Consider the following 15434-nt stretch of genomic DNA (forward strand, 5'->3'; position numbering starts at 1 on the left):
AGCTTGTTTTCACAAAGTGCTTCATATCAGTTCTGTGTGTTTAGGGACTAGACAAGCAAAACCATGACATTAAACCAAACGCTTACAATGTCAGATAATATATTTGAGCAAAATTGGACAGGTCATCACACACAAGCTGATGTGTTGTGTCATCACACACAAGCTTCAGAGGATATGCTTTAGTGGAAACATACTATTATAAATTTAACAATAAATGATTAACAGGAGATCTAAAGTCGCAGGATTATCCTGCCAATCCGTAATTCACCTGAAAAAATCTGACTGAAGTTAAGCATGAATGACTGATACCACAGTCTGCCAGATGTCTTTTTGTTTTCTGTCCCTATGTCACTGTTTATTTGCAAAAGGTAAGACTCACTTCTTTCTATATATGCCCCCTTCTTCTACTCCCCCTGGTGATTCATTCTATATTTCTCTTTCCTTTACTAACGTTTCCCCATCATTCATACATCTCCCTCTTCCTTCCTTCCTTCTTCCTCTTGCATCTTTATTTCCCTTTGCTTGATACATCCTCCCGGGTCCCTCTATCCACCCCGTTGCGGCTCTGATAAACCCAACCCAGCCCCAGGTGGAGACAACGTTGGTGGGAGAGGAGGTAGATGCCACCAAGGCAGGCGGTGGGGGCGAGGAGGCCTTTACTGAGGAGTATGTGGACGTGGGCCTTAAGGAATACGACTATTCCTACAAGGACTACAATGAGCCAATGCTGGAGACTGGAGAGGTCGAAGCCAACATGGGCCCCGCCCTGTCCGCTGTGACAGACGAGGGAGGCGTAAGTCGTTTTGCTTCAGAGGCAAAAAAAACAACACAAAATCAGTTTCAACCAAATCTGAATCCTAGTTTTTGTCAAATTGTATTCAATGTCCTCTCCGATGACTTGTTTGAGTTTGCCGTCTCACAAAGGCCATTTTGGAAACACCTCATTTATTTCTGTGTGTTTAGTTTTTTTTACCACTCTGGGACCTTCTTAACCTGGGTGGCTAATTTGAACACACCTGGTACTATATACATCTTTACCTAAAAGACTGGGATAGGGAATGTAGCCATAATTACCTTCACTTTAACACATAACTTTGGATTTTAGACAGACCTAAACGTTATAAAATCTGTTTAGAAACCTCAGGAGGACCAGCTACAACTTTGACTAATGCAAGCTATTTTGGCTCTGAAAATATACCTTCAGTCTACCCTTGTATTCATTTGATGTATTGATTTTTAACACCTGTTTTAGTCTCCCAACCAAAAGTGTTTGTAAATTTAAAATGGCCAATATATCATATAATATTCATGGATTCAACTGTATGCCAGGCAAGCTCAATCAATCAAAGAGAAACCTGTATTTGAATGCATTTCAAATACTTTAGGACCAAGACGTAGTCCCCATATCATTGGTTGAAATTGGTTTTATTCTATACGGTGTATAGTGAGCAACTCAGGACCCTTGGATGAATAGCTATTGGTAGTAGAAGCTATTGGGGATCCTAAAAACATAAATTATAACTTGAAATGTTACATACACTGCATAAAGTGGCATTTGGAAGTGCAGCAGTAACCAATTGCTGCATCTTTTGTCTTGAATGCCGTTTATCTCAGTGTATGGCTTCATTTAGAGCTGCTAAGCTAACATCATTCTCTGTATCTATGCAAAAACAAATAAGTAATGGACCAACAGTTTGGAGAACACTGGCATAATAATGTTGCAAACTAATGTGGGTGTCTTGTGTAAGTGTGCACCTGCTGTCCAAATGCATGCAGCCAAATCTGCATTCTCTGAGTGTGTTTTTTGATGTATGTGTGTTAGTACCTTTATACTGACTATTCTGTGTTGTTGGCTACATGTGTGTTTTCCTCAGGCTGCCGTCAGAGGCCAGAAAGGAGACAAAGGAGAACCAGCTGTCTTGGAGCCTGTGAGTCACTATCTTTAAGAAGCTTTACCTCAGCAGGTGTATTTAAACTAGCTTGTTCCCAGCCACTTTTCCCAGAAGCTCCATGGGTTTACACCAGTAACCCTCCAGTCAACATCTTGCTTTTCTAACTGCAATTCAAGATAGATTTGCCACGTCAAGTTGAGGGTGTGATTCAACACATATTCACCTTTTAGAATACCATTTTGGCTGAAGAACAATACCTATTCTGTTATAAAATCACAGGACATACCTACAGCTGGTTACCTACACTGTCCCATAGTTGTTTCCATTGGTGCCAATGAGTCATTATACTGTTGACCAGCTGTCAATTTCCAATGAGGAGCTTGACAAACATCCTATAGATTAGACAGCTGGTAGTTTAAATGGCTGCCATGCCCATCCAGAGACTGAATAACAAACCAACCTAAGCTTCTTGTCCTTGTGGTAAAGGCTAAACATGTTTCAATTTGTCATCCACGCGGATTTGATTTTTTTAGTGCATATTTCAGTCTTAAAATGCTAAGATAAGTTATTTAACCTGAAATGCAGCCAGGACAGATCTCTCCAGTAGGAGCCAAATGTGTTTTTCATAAAAACAAACAAAATACTTTCTACAATGTACACACTTATATGTTCTTTTTGTGAGATTATTTCCTGTGTAACATTTTCTGACTTTATTTTGATTTTTGCAGGGTATGCTGATTGAAGGACCTCCAGGACCTGAGGGACCTGCTGTAAGTAAATTATAATTATTCCTGTGTTTATGTCCATAAGATATTTAACTGACCTCTTAACATTACATTTATACTCCTGTAGTTTGCTCTTCTAGATTACCACTCTGTAATCAGAACACTTATATCCTCTTCCCCCTACCTCTTCCAGGGTCCTACAGGCCCCTCTGGCTCCTCTGGACCTCCTGGCTCTGTTGGTGATCCTGGCGAGAGGGTGAGTGTTTCATTTTATCTGAAGAAGTTCAGGTTTGTAGAGATTAGTGCTGAATCTGCGCACAGACCATTCTTAAACATTATTGGTCATTGCAGATGCGCAATGCGAAAGAAGCATATTTTACTTCCACTCTTTCCTTCAACCCGCCAGCTCACCCTTTCCTCTATCCATCCTGCAGGGTCTTCCTGGTAAGGCTGGTCTGCCTGGAGCTGACGGAGTCCCTGGACCTCCTGGAACCTCAGTCATGCTGCCTGTGAGTCCCCCTTAACTTTTGATCATAATTAGAAAGGGATACTGTCCAAAAATGTGATTGTGATGTGATTTTTGCTCCAACATGGGCATTTTTAACATTGGCTCTGGTTCAGTATTCTGTATAAGACTGTATGTTCAATACAAATACCTGTTATAATGCCTTGAAGCTGTATTTTCTTTAAATATTTGGAGACTGCCCATTCAAAGACCAATAAGTTGGAGGTTCCTCACTGATCTAATCATTTTTAATTAGTTTATCCTCTTTATTAGTTAATGTAATTATTCAACCGAATGTTTTGTTAATAAATTATAATCAATTTCTCCAACAGTTATCCTCTACTATTGATTAGACACAGCGTCCACTCAGATGTCCAAATGCTTTTTGCTTTTCTTTTTTGCAGTTCCGTTTTGGTCAGAGTGGAGGAGATAAGGGTCCTGTCGTTTCTGCACAGGAAGCCCAGGCCGCAGCCATCTTGTCTCAGGCCAGGGTCAGTCATCACTTTTACTTCCCATTTCCAGTGTACGGTTAGTTGTCCTCAAGGATCCATCAGTGGAGTCTTGATGCTTCGCCCATTGCCCCAGAGTGTTGCCATCTTTGAAAAACGTGTCTGTAGATGGATAATAACGTGTATGCACATATGATTCGATAGACATTAGCCTTACTTTGCTATTGATATTAAAAAAGGCACTTCCCTTACCGAAGTGAATACATGTAATACACAAGAAAAAACATGTAATACACAAGAAAAAAAAAAGAGTGCACATAACCCAAACGGAGCAGAGAAAACCTTCATAACATCTTACTTTTTACATTTTGATTTTAAACATATAGCTTATGTTCTCATCCAGGGAGGTTTATAATGAGTGTAAAATGAGACTTTTCTTTTCTTCATCATCAACATTACAAGAAGCCATGTACCTTCATCATCATTGATTTTGAGATGTTGTCTCTAGATGGCCCTGAAAGGACCTCCTGGACCAATGGGATTCACTGGACGCCCTGGACCACTGGTATGTTATTTGTCATTCTGACCCTTAGCTGTTCAGTCTGCTGTTGTCATTGCTAAGAAATGTCACAATGCACTACACAATACAAAAACATGGACCTAAACAAGGATTCAGATCTTATTATCTGTTGATATGTCCCTTTAATTAAATTATTTTCTCTAATCATTAAAGTGCTCATATTATGCTCATTATCAGGTTCATAATTGTATTTAGAGGTTATATCAGAATAGGTTTACTTTTAATTTTCTAAAAAACACCTTATTTTTGCTGCAGCTCCTCTTTTCACCGTGTGTTGAGCTCTCCGTTTTAGCTACCGAGTGAGGCATCACGCATGCGCAGTACCTAGGTCAGCACTACTAGCCAGTCAGAAGCAGAGTATGAGGGCTTGCCACACTAGCAGCTAGGCGAGCATTATAACGTGTGTTACAAAGTGACACGTTCGTCTCTGAAGTAAAAGCTGGACTACAATAGAGCTGTTTGGAGCAGTTTGTGTGTTTCTGTTGGAGATGGTAAGTCCCTTTGGGGTGGACTTTGGGCTTTTTCACTTAGTAAACCTATAATGTGCACAAAACGATATATAACACAATAAAGATAAGGGAAAAAGCCAAAAAGCATAATATGAGTACTTTAAGGGGCTTGCAACAATAAATAGTTTTGCTGATGATGATGATGATGATGATGATTGTTGTCACTGTTTCAGGGAAATCCAGGAAGTAATGGTCTGAAGGGAGAGAGTGGAGACCCTGGCCCTCAGGTAAAAACACTGAACCTGAACTCTGACTTCAAAATCCAATAATTAAAATAATGTGTGTGTCAAACCACAAAACAAATAACCCTTACTTTTACAGTACAGTATTGTGTTTGTTATTATTGAACTTATAGTGTACTCAGGTCAGATCTATGACAAAAATGTATCACAGACATGTAATTCATTTCTCAGGGCCCCAGGGGATCCCAGGGTATAATGGGACCTCCAGGCAAAGCAGGACGAAGAGTGAGTATGAAAAATGGCTTGTTTGTCTTTGAGTTTATTGTTTGTTTGACTCAAATTACACAGGACATAACTGCTGTTTCTCAAAGAGACTCGGGAGTAAATTCTAGTGAATGGTGCAGATGTTTTGACCAATACCTCCAGATGTCTTTTAGACAAGGAATCATCTATTTTCATACGTGGATCTCTCCTATAGCCCTGTTAAAATTATCTCTATCTTTGCCAAGCATGCCCTGTAAAAAAACAAACATGGGTGTTTGGCAAGTGGTACAACTGTGTCTGATATACAAATCACTTTTAAAACATGTTCTTCCTTTGCTTGTCTCCTAACAGGGCCGTGCCGGAGCTGATGGCGCCAGGGGAATGCCAGGAGAGTCTGGATCTAAGGTAACCTTTCTTTGGTGTCAATTATTTATGGACATTGTCAAAATGAACTCTATTGGCTTGAGATTTCCGCTCTTTCTTCGTAGCTGACCTGGCATTTTATTTAAAAGTCCTGCAAAAGATCCCCCTACATGAAAAATGAAATGGTGGTGTCATTTGAGGTCACATTCATACTGACAGTAACTGTGATGTTGTCTTAAAAATTAAACCTCTCGAGTCTTTTAATGCTTGTAGTTTTTTTCCTTGTGAATTTGTGAAATGATAAATGTACAACCTGGTAGGCTACGCAGGAATATGATTAAGCCAGTCTTGCTTCGACAATAAAGTCCTACTGAGCATCTCACGCTTTCTCTGGTGTCCACAGCTATGTACATATCAAAAGTTTAAACTCAGTGTTAATGCATCGTCTCCAATTGTTATATATTTCTATATTTACTACAATACATTAGTAATACCTTACATGTCTGTTTGCCTCTCTCAGGGTGACCGTGGTTTTGATGGCCTTCCTGGTTTGCCCGGTGACAAAGGACACAGGGTAAGTTGAAAAAAAATACATTATTTGTAAATAAATATAATTAATTAAACATTATTTAAAAGATTTCTGAATCTGCTCTTTTGATTTACAGAATTTTAGGAATTTTTAAGGCTTTGATATGTTTAAATGATAAAATAATGATTTAACTACAGCAGGTTTTGTGTTTGCTGTCCCTTAGTCTTGTAAAGACTGTCCTGTAATCAATAGAATCAGAAACCAGATAAGTGTAAACTCACTAGAGATGGAACTTCAGCAATCTCCGGTGTCTTCACTGTACTGAGCTAATTACTAAATAAGTAAGAGTGAACTGGCATACCAAGACAACCACGGCATTAGTAGTAGTAATAGTGGTAGTAGAAAGAAGATGTTGTGTGTTCTTTGTTGTTGTTTATTAGGATTTCCTACATTTTTTACACAACATCGAAAACATACAATAACAATACAGCCATTTATAACAAGACATTACCTAGATATACACAAGTGTTTAATATGTATAAGAACCTTAATACTTGGGTATCTGTTTGTAAGCAGAGCTAAATCATGTTCGGATTCCTCACTCCGCCATTCTTTCATCTCCCCAGGGTGACTCAGGAGCAATGGGACCCCCAGGTTCTCAAGGAGAGGACGGAGAGAGGGTACGAATATATGAGAAAAGAAAACATCTGTCATTTTGTCACTCCATAACTGATGATAATCAGCATCTTTGCATCCTTGACATGATGTTTCTGTGTGTGTTTCCAGGGAGACGACGGAGACATTGGACCCAGGGGTCTCCCAGGTGAACCAGTGAGTGTTTCAATGACAACACAGTCCAATTTTAAATCTTTACCTCTTGTCTATACGTCTCAGTTATAAACAGCATCCCAAAATACTGTACATACCTGTGCATCCATCTTTCTACATTCCCACCTGTTATTTCTCAGCATAGCAATAATTCCTTAAATAGTTGGAGTTCTTCACTATAATTATGTGTCAGGTAGTGATGGAGAGGTAGAAGAGCTGCCAGGATCACTCACAGTTTATAGTGCAATGATTTCTACAAGAAACGTGCAGACCGAAATGTAATAGTTTGCAAGAAATGGATTTAAACTCCTGTCAGCTTCATTAATAACATCAACCCTATGAGTAAGCCAGAATAAATAAACGTTCAAAATGTAGATATAAATAATAAATATAGATAAATGTAGACTAGATAGTTTTTTTTCATAAAATAAGCCACTTTATTAGGTGCACTTGTGCAATCCGGTAGAACAGCGCGGCCATAAATTCTACCTTTGAAAAGTCACTGTCTGAAATGTGTAAATTTAATATATTTATTACAGAGGTCATAGTTAAACATGGTGTTGTACTGGACTACATTATAATGAGAGATGGTTCTAAATAGTTTTGTCCCTATTTACACATATGGGGGGGGGGGGAAGGACCTCTCAATATATTGCAGCAACAACAACACCACTAACTATATGACCTCAATGCTGAAACATATAACTACATTAACACCTCTATGACAGTGTCAAAAAAGACCCTGAACATTATAGTCATCATAAAAGTAGACTTCATGGCAAAACAGTTGGATTGTCATACCTTATAAAGTGAACACTGGGGCTATTTATAGGTGACGTATGCCGTACATTCAAATAAATCAAACCATTTAAAAAATCATCTAGACCTAGACCTGACATTGATGCACTCGAGAATAAAATTATGTCTGACAAACAAATGAAAAGCCACATAAGTTAAGACTTTCTTACTTACTTAGTAGAAATAGAATACTAAGCGCTGTCTCTTTATAATCACGCACAATGCCTCAACATGAGGACAAAACCAAAATAAACGTATCATATTCTCAATATAACCATTACAAAAACAACATTTCTGCTCATTTTCTTAAACCCCATCTGAAAAGCATTTGTCTTGTGGGAAGAATGTTAATGAAACATTTTAATTTAAAATGAGTGGTGGTCAAAGAGACAAATTTAAAATCCAGCTACACACCTGCCTCCAAGAAAATAGTATATCAAACATTTCTCCCCAGTAGAGATGGCATTTAAAGAGAATTACAATTAAATAATAGACTTTTACAATAATAAGAATATACATTTCTATTTATATCAATCACACACATAAAAAATAATTCCCTTAAACAAAAAATATTTTTAAAAAGGTACACCATCTACCAAATTATTGTAATCTGTCCATTTAGTTTGTTACAAATACTTTTTTTTTAAATCAACAAACAGTAACAATCATTACAATATAATCATTAGTTTGTGGCAATGCTAATGTTGCAGCTGTAGCTGTTGTTGAACTTTGACCTCCCATTTATATTCATCTATATTGTGATTTTTTTTCAATAATCAAAATTGTGAGGCTGTTAGAATATGACTTGGATTACTGACTGACTGACTGTGTGTGTGTGTGTGTGTGTGTGTGTGTGTGTGTGTGTGTGTGTGTGTGTGTGTGTGTGTCTGTCTAGGGACCTCGTGGTTTGCTCGGGCCCAAAGGTCCTCCTGGAATCTCTGGACCTCCTGTGAGTAAAAACAATTTAATTTTTCGGGCATTTTTAGGCCTTTATTGACAGGACAGCTGAAGAAATGAAAGGGGAGAGAGAGGGGGGAATGACATGCAGCAAAGGGCCGCAGGTCAGAGTCGAACCCACTTATACCAGTCCAAACATTAAAGTGATGAACAATCCAGTAATATTCATTCATATATGATTCTAAAATGGGCCATTTTGTATAGTAAGTACTTTTACTTTTGGTAAATAATGCTAATACTTTTGTTCTTTTACTTAAGCAAAAACAATGTATGTAGGACTTTTACTTGTAACAGAGTATTTCTAGTGGTGTTGCTATTTCTACTTAAAGTGCTCATATTATATTCACAAACTGCTCCAAACAGCTCTATTGTAGTCCAGCATTTACTTCCGTGACGACCGTGTGTCACTTTGTAACACACGTTATAATGCTCGCCTAGCTGCTAGCATGGCACGCCCTCATACTCTGCTTCTGACTGGCTAGTAGTCCTTACCTAGCTACTGCACATGTGCGACTCCCAACAAAGATGGTACAGAAGTGAGATGTCTCACTCTGTAGCTAAAACAGAGAGCTCAACACACAGGGTGAAAAGAAGAGCTGCAGCAATGTGCAGTACAACAAATATATGGTTTAAATTAAACCATGTAAACCTATTCTAATATAACCTCTAAATACAATTATGAACCTGAGAATGAGCATAATATGAGCACTTTAAGTAAAACATCAGAGTACTTCTTCAACCAGTACTTAAAAGAGTACTCCAAAGATTTAGCCAGGCACTCCTTTAACATTGTCTGAATCACAGACACAGACAGGATCAAAATTAAAATTAATGCAGCAGAACCAGAGACATAGTAGTTTTTTTTTTATATTCTTCTTCATTAAAACCTGGTGCCCACATTCCCCATAATGCAACTTGACCGCTGCCCGTTGGTCAGAGATTCAGGTGTGTTATGCTAGTAGCAGCTAATGTAGCCTCCAGACGCTAACCTGAAGCAGAGCTGAAGAGCGGGCTACAGAGGTCTGGTGAGCCAGCATCATTTAAGGACATTTATCAGCTTCAGTAGTTTATACTACTTAAGACCTGTGAACAAACATTTATAAAATCAGTGGAGTTCCCCTTTTAAGCTGCAGTTTTTAAGTTCTGATTCCCAACAAAATCTCTAATTTGCTGTGAGTGGCAGTGAGCAATAAGGGACTAGCAAGCATCGTATCGGTTCCTACAGCAGGCAGCAAAAAAAGAATTGCTTTGAATATAAAAGTGAGTTAATCATTAGTATGTGCATCTGTGTTTGAATTATTTTCATCATTGTTGTTCAGATTTCCATTCTGATTTTTCTCTGTTCATCCTCTTTTCTTCTCAGGGTGTACGAGGAAATGACGGGCCCCACGGTCCCAAGGGAAACCTGGTCAGTGTTACTTTAAGTTGTCCAACATGTTAACATGTAACTTTTGAATCGGGCTGATAATTACTATCAGTGGCTGTAATTGCATCACAAGACCTTTTTATTGTGTATGAGTAATTCTAAGATGTGACACTCTTTTCCTCATCTGTCCTCCACTTTGTCATCACTTTTCTTGTTTCTGTGTCTCAGGGTCCCCAAGGAGAGCCAGGACCTCCAGGTCAGCAGGGTACCCCAGGAACTCAGGTGAGGCCATGGACAGTTGGTCACTATCACATACTGTACTTGTGTAATATTAACCTTTTTCATTAAGTAACTGTGTGTGAAAGAGCAAAGGTGTGCGTGCACATGCACATAAAACAAAAGGAAACAGTAATGTTGAGAGTGTGCATTCATTCATTTATTGCTTCTTTTCAGGGAATGGCAGGACCTCAGGGAGCCCTTGGACCCCCAGGAGAGAAAGTAAGATACCAAGAATATATACACTTACAAAAATACTGCAAGATACAGGAAAGTGGCTCAGTGAAGTTATACAATAGAGGATGAATGTTTACATCTTTTATCTCCTTATTTATGAAGGATAGATGTCCAGAAAGCCCCTTAGCCCTGTGAGGTATTTTGGATAGCCAATATCACAGCATGTAGAGAGCATTCTGCATCCGCAGTTAGTTTTTTTTCTTGTAAAAAAAAAAAAAACAAGCAGATATTAAATTGTTACATAATGCAATGAAAGATATAACAAAAGTGAAAACCAGCAATATATCTGTTTGGGAGACTTGCAGTTCATAAGACAAGTCCATAAGAAAAAAATATTTCATAGTCCATATTCTAACATCACATTTTTTTTGTCCAGAAAGTATGTAGGTTTTTAGGTGTTTTAAGTAAATGTATGTATATATTACATTAACAAATAAGTGTATTGTTTAATGATAATTTTATTCAAATGATCCGGAAATTGTGAAAAAGATGAAGTTATACTCAAGACATTAGATGAGATCTGATTGGATTAGATTAGATGTAACATAACATGCACTGTATATCATACGTTATTATTCTTGATTTCAATACATAAAGGGATGCTTGATGATTACTCTTTATTGATGTATTTTTTCTCTTGTAGACTTTTAAAACAACAGTCCTTTTGTGAAGTGTGCTTATTTGCTTTCTTGGCAATAGTAACATGAGAAAAGACTGATAACACTCTTATATCTCTTTGTTTAAATATGAGCTACAGCCAGCAGCAGATTAGCTTATTTTAGCTTAGCATAAAGTCTGCTAGCCAGACTGTCCAGAGGTAAAAAAGAATCCACCTACTAATAATGGCAGTTCAAGTAACTCTGCAATCACATTGGAATTACACATCCTTCTCTCTGCCACATTAAGCATAGAAAGGAAGCAGCTCCCACTTGTCAGCTTGGTAGCTACACAGTTATTAGCACTAGTAATTTTTTTGGTGTTTTAGGGCAGTTACCAAACAGTAACCACCCCCCTCTGGACTCTCACTTATGACCATCTTGTCTTCTCCTCCAGGGTCCCACAGGAAAACCAGGCCTGCCAGGAATGCCTGGAGCTGACGGCCCTCCTGTACGTTTAGTCTCTTTCTTATTTTTCTTTGATTATATCATTAAAACTGAATTAGGTTGAATCTACCAGCACTGGATGTCCTTGCTGAGACTTGAGCTCTTTGTCTTTCCTTCTCAGGGTCACCCAGGGAAGGAGGGGCCTTCTGGCACCAAAGGAAACCAGGTGGGTGTCAGTCATCAGCCCATCACACCCCGGCCATGGTGTCCCTTCCATCGAACACACTCTTACTTACTTTAAGGCATTTATTGTGATGTTAACTCGCCCTTTTTTCTTTGACCTTCTCCAGGGTCCCAACGGTCCCCAGGGATCTATCGGCTATCCCGGCCCTCGTGGCATCAAGGTCAGTTCGGTTCATTTTTTCCATTACGTCTTCTTTGTCAGGTCACTTTTGCACACTTTAAATTACTTTTTGATTTTTTTTTTTTTTTAGGATTTTGTATTGCATGTGCAAATAAACATAACAACTTAAATGTTCCTTAGTATATCAGTGTATTGATTATGCAATGCTTTAATTGCAGGGAAGTCAAGGAATCCGTGGACTGAAGGGCCACAAGGGAGAGAAGGTAAGTCATACATTACAGTATAATACTTCCACTTAGTCAAGATATACCCTCACTTAAAATCACAATTGCATAGTGTACATTTTTAGTTGACACACAATAGCAACAAAACAGGACATGTTCACGTCTTTGTCTAAAATGATTTTGAGTTCAATTCAATAATAAACAGGTTGATGTAGTCTTTTGCTGTTTGCTTGTGTTTCTAGGGAGAAGATGGTTTCCCTGGAATTAAGGGAGATTTTGGTGCCAAGGGAGAAAGGGTAAGATTGATTGATTGATTGATTGATTGACTTATTCATTGTCATTTCATATCTTTGCCATATTTTCTGAGTTATTACTCTGTATATCTGTATATATATTGTTGATTTGATCTGATAGTTTTGCTCCTGCTGACAGGGTGAGCTTGGAGTATCAGGGCCCAGAGGAGAGGATGGTCCAGAGGGGCCAAAGGGTCGCGTCGGACCCCCCGGTGAGCTCGGACCAATTGGACTAGTTGGAGAGAAGGTACAACCAGATTACATGATTGGCTCTGAGTAACGTGAGATAGGTTACTGATATTCATAGGAGCATCATTTCATGCTTTATGTATTACTCACTAAAAGTGAAATTCTTCTGAGACTGAACTTCTGGTTTTTGCGTTGTAAATTCTGATATTTCCCACAAATTTACCAAGATATTTCCATTTCTTAGAATTAGGGTGAGGCCTCCTCTTTGACAACATTAGGCAGGAAATATCACTGTGCTGCCCTCTTGTGGTTGTACACATATGTGCACTTGACTGAAATAAGACAGTTTACAGGATTCTATAATTATATTACAAGTATATTTGAATGAAACATGGGCATTTCATTTTCACATAGGTTTTTTTGATATTTGTTGTGTAAATTGCTGTGACTAAACTTCTGATATTTTGCTGTTAATTTTATTGCATGTTAATATGACCGTAGCACACCTGAGCACAATATCAGCTAATTCTCGTTTACTTTCATATTGTGGCATATTTTTCAGAATTTGAACAAATCATAACTGGCACGCTTATGATACAATTTGTTGTGTAGCAGTTTGGTAATATTTAAAACCCAATTACAGATGTTGTGATCTCTTTTACATTAAAGGATAATGATTAATGACATCGTCACATCATTTCAGGGTAAACTTGGTGTACCTGGACTTCCTGGATATCCTGGAAGACAAGGACCCAAGGTAAGAGAAACACACATATCATCCTCACGGGCACATTTATTCATCCTGGATTACTTTTTTTGATCACCAGGCCTTACAGTGCTTATGTTCATTTGTTTTTTAGGGATCTCTTGGATTCCCAGGATTCCCTGGCTCAAATGGCGAGAAGGGAACAAGGGTAACTCTGTCGATCATTTTGCTTCTTAAGCCAGACTATTCAGCTCCTTAGGGCCATAGATAAAAAGTGATCAAAGCAGTGATCAATGTCGAAGTGTCAAATGAGGTAGCTAATTAATGATCTCTACACAGATAAGGTGGACTGATGGATCCTGTATTTATCTTCAGTAATGTACCGTTCACTTCTGTCTGACTGAGTCTGAAATTGTGTTTTTTTGTTTGTTTTTTCAGGGTCTTGGTGGCAAATCAGGGCCTAGAGGACAAAGAGGACCAACGGTACCATTTCACGTTTATTTATTCCTTCTTTTAGCCAGTTTGTAGAAGCTATGCTTGGTCTGAGGATGATGATCTTTGATCCTTCTTCCACTCAAGCTGTTGAGCACAGATGGACAGAAACTGTTTTTGTAGGTTCTTGGTATTACGAGAGTAACGTAGCACCTGAGCAGAATTTTACTGCCCTCTCTGGTTAAGAGTGTCAAGCCTGTTGCAGCTCTGACCCTTGGTTATAATAGTACACCTGTGCATCACTGCAGCAAAGTGAGATATTAAACCACTGGAGCTCAGCAAAAACAAGATTTTCAGGGGATTTTAAGTTATTCTTTAAGCACTGATTTGATGTGATTTGATTAATTTAAAACTCTCGTAACATCAACGTAATCCCAGATAGCATCACTTTTGCGTAGTATTTCACTAACTCTGCTCACTGTTTGTGTCCACCAGGGCCCCAGAGGGCAGAGAGGACCGAGGGGCGCGACTGGGAAATCAGGAGCAAAGGTTTGTTTTGGGAAATTTGAAGTCCACATAATTGCTTGGCAAGTGCTTATTATGATGATTATGTTGATGATAATTTTTGTGTTGATGATAATGTTTTGCCATTGTTATAGTAATCCTCATTACACATTTATATTGATGGAAGTAAAACTTCAAAGCTGGATTTCTTGTTTTCTTTTTTTTTTTTTTTTTTTTTTATAACTCAATCACTCAATTTGAATTTAACTCCCAACAGTTTAAATAAAAACACGGCCCTGTATTTTGATATTTAATGAAAAGGCTTATCTTCAGCGATTTATCCCTGTACTTTGTCATCTGTTTTCTTTGATTCATTTACATATTTCTTTCGGGTCTTTGACTCAAAGTAGCCTTGCTCAAGATTTAAGCCTATCTCAAGAAGCAAAATATATTAAAGAATAATAGTTTGATGATCTGAAACTTTTCTTTTTTATTTACTGTATTGTTGTTTTGTTGCCTGTTAGGGAACTTCTGGAAGCGATGGCCCCCCTGGTCCTCCTGGAGAGAGGGTGAGCACTTCATTTTCATTACATGTCCTGCTGCGTAGCACTCAAATGAAAAAAAAAGCACACGTTCAAATCTGTGCCTCATTTTATAAGATTTTGGTGTAAGACACTGATGGCTGTTACGGAGGATTTCATATTATATCATATGTTGTTGTCTCATCAGGGATTGCCCGGACCTCAGGGAGCCAACGGTTTCCCCGGACCAAAGGGACCTCCCGTAAGAAAACGTTTTGATGCCAGTTTCTTATTGACTGATTGTAGACACATTGTGTATAGTCAAGGTAGTATCACTTGGCTGCTCATAAGAGAATTCTAGCACATTGATCCTACAGCTTGTAGGGAAAGCTCTCCTAAGGTGGAGATTGAATTAAAATGTGATGGATGATTGATGTTTCATTACAGGGACCACCAGGAAAGGATGGGCTGCCTGGACACCCTGGGCAGAGAGGAGAAGTTGTGAGTTGTGTTTTTTTTTACTACTCTTAAAGATGGTTTACCTGTTTACACTGACGAATTTAAGACTCTTACACTGATTCCAGTCAGGGCTTTCTTATAGGATCCAGTCACTCTTTTTTTTAATACACCTGATGAAGATGCAGTCACTCAGAAATGTTTGTTACAGATAATTCATTATAATGTGGAAAAATACATAA

The 15434-nt window shown here is 38.4% G+C and overlaps 1 protein-coding gene across 2 annotated transcripts in view; it reads left to right on the forward strand.

The window, feature by feature from the left end:
- Nucleotides 1-15434, forward strand: part of col11a2 (collagen, type XI, alpha 2) — a 51956-nt gene that overhangs the window by 24481 nt on the left and 12041 nt on the right. For both annotated transcript variants that reach the window (XM_028597362.1, XM_028597363.1), the window contains 30 exons: nucleotides 584-793; nucleotides 1875-1928; nucleotides 2621-2662; nucleotides 2811-2873; nucleotides 3052-3126; nucleotides 3527-3613; nucleotides 4080-4136; nucleotides 4834-4887; nucleotides 5074-5127; nucleotides 5458-5511; nucleotides 5990-6043; nucleotides 6625-6678; nucleotides 6785-6829; nucleotides 8520-8573; nucleotides 9945-9989; nucleotides 10176-10229; nucleotides 10401-10445; nucleotides 11514-11567; nucleotides 11685-11729; nucleotides 11854-11907; nucleotides 12086-12130; nucleotides 12334-12387; nucleotides 12524-12631; nucleotides 13277-13330; nucleotides 13434-13487; nucleotides 13718-13762; nucleotides 14207-14260; nucleotides 14740-14784; nucleotides 14945-14998; nucleotides 15184-15237. In XM_028597362.1, coding sequence (XP_028453163.1) covers nucleotides 584-793; nucleotides 1875-1928; nucleotides 2621-2662; nucleotides 2811-2873; nucleotides 3052-3126; nucleotides 3527-3613; nucleotides 4080-4136; nucleotides 4834-4887; nucleotides 5074-5127; nucleotides 5458-5511; nucleotides 5990-6043; nucleotides 6625-6678; nucleotides 6785-6829; nucleotides 8520-8573; nucleotides 9945-9989; nucleotides 10176-10229; nucleotides 10401-10445; nucleotides 11514-11567; nucleotides 11685-11729; nucleotides 11854-11907; nucleotides 12086-12130; nucleotides 12334-12387; nucleotides 12524-12631; nucleotides 13277-13330; nucleotides 13434-13487; nucleotides 13718-13762; nucleotides 14207-14260; nucleotides 14740-14784; nucleotides 14945-14998; nucleotides 15184-15237 — 1821 coding nt within the window. The remainder of the gene's footprint in view (nucleotides 1-583; nucleotides 794-1874; nucleotides 1929-2620; nucleotides 2663-2810; nucleotides 2874-3051; nucleotides 3127-3526; nucleotides 3614-4079; nucleotides 4137-4833; nucleotides 4888-5073; nucleotides 5128-5457; nucleotides 5512-5989; nucleotides 6044-6624; nucleotides 6679-6784; nucleotides 6830-8519; nucleotides 8574-9944; nucleotides 9990-10175; nucleotides 10230-10400; nucleotides 10446-11513; nucleotides 11568-11684; nucleotides 11730-11853; nucleotides 11908-12085; nucleotides 12131-12333; nucleotides 12388-12523; nucleotides 12632-13276; nucleotides 13331-13433; nucleotides 13488-13717; nucleotides 13763-14206; nucleotides 14261-14739; nucleotides 14785-14944; nucleotides 14999-15183; nucleotides 15238-15434) is intronic.

The sequence above is a fragment of the Perca flavescens genome, chromosome 14 (assembly GCF_004354835.1).
Source record: "Perca flavescens isolate YP-PL-M2 chromosome 14, PFLA_1.0, whole genome shotgun sequence".
Classification (NCBI taxonomy): Eukaryota; Metazoa; Chordata; class Actinopteri; order Perciformes; family Percidae; genus Perca; species Perca flavescens.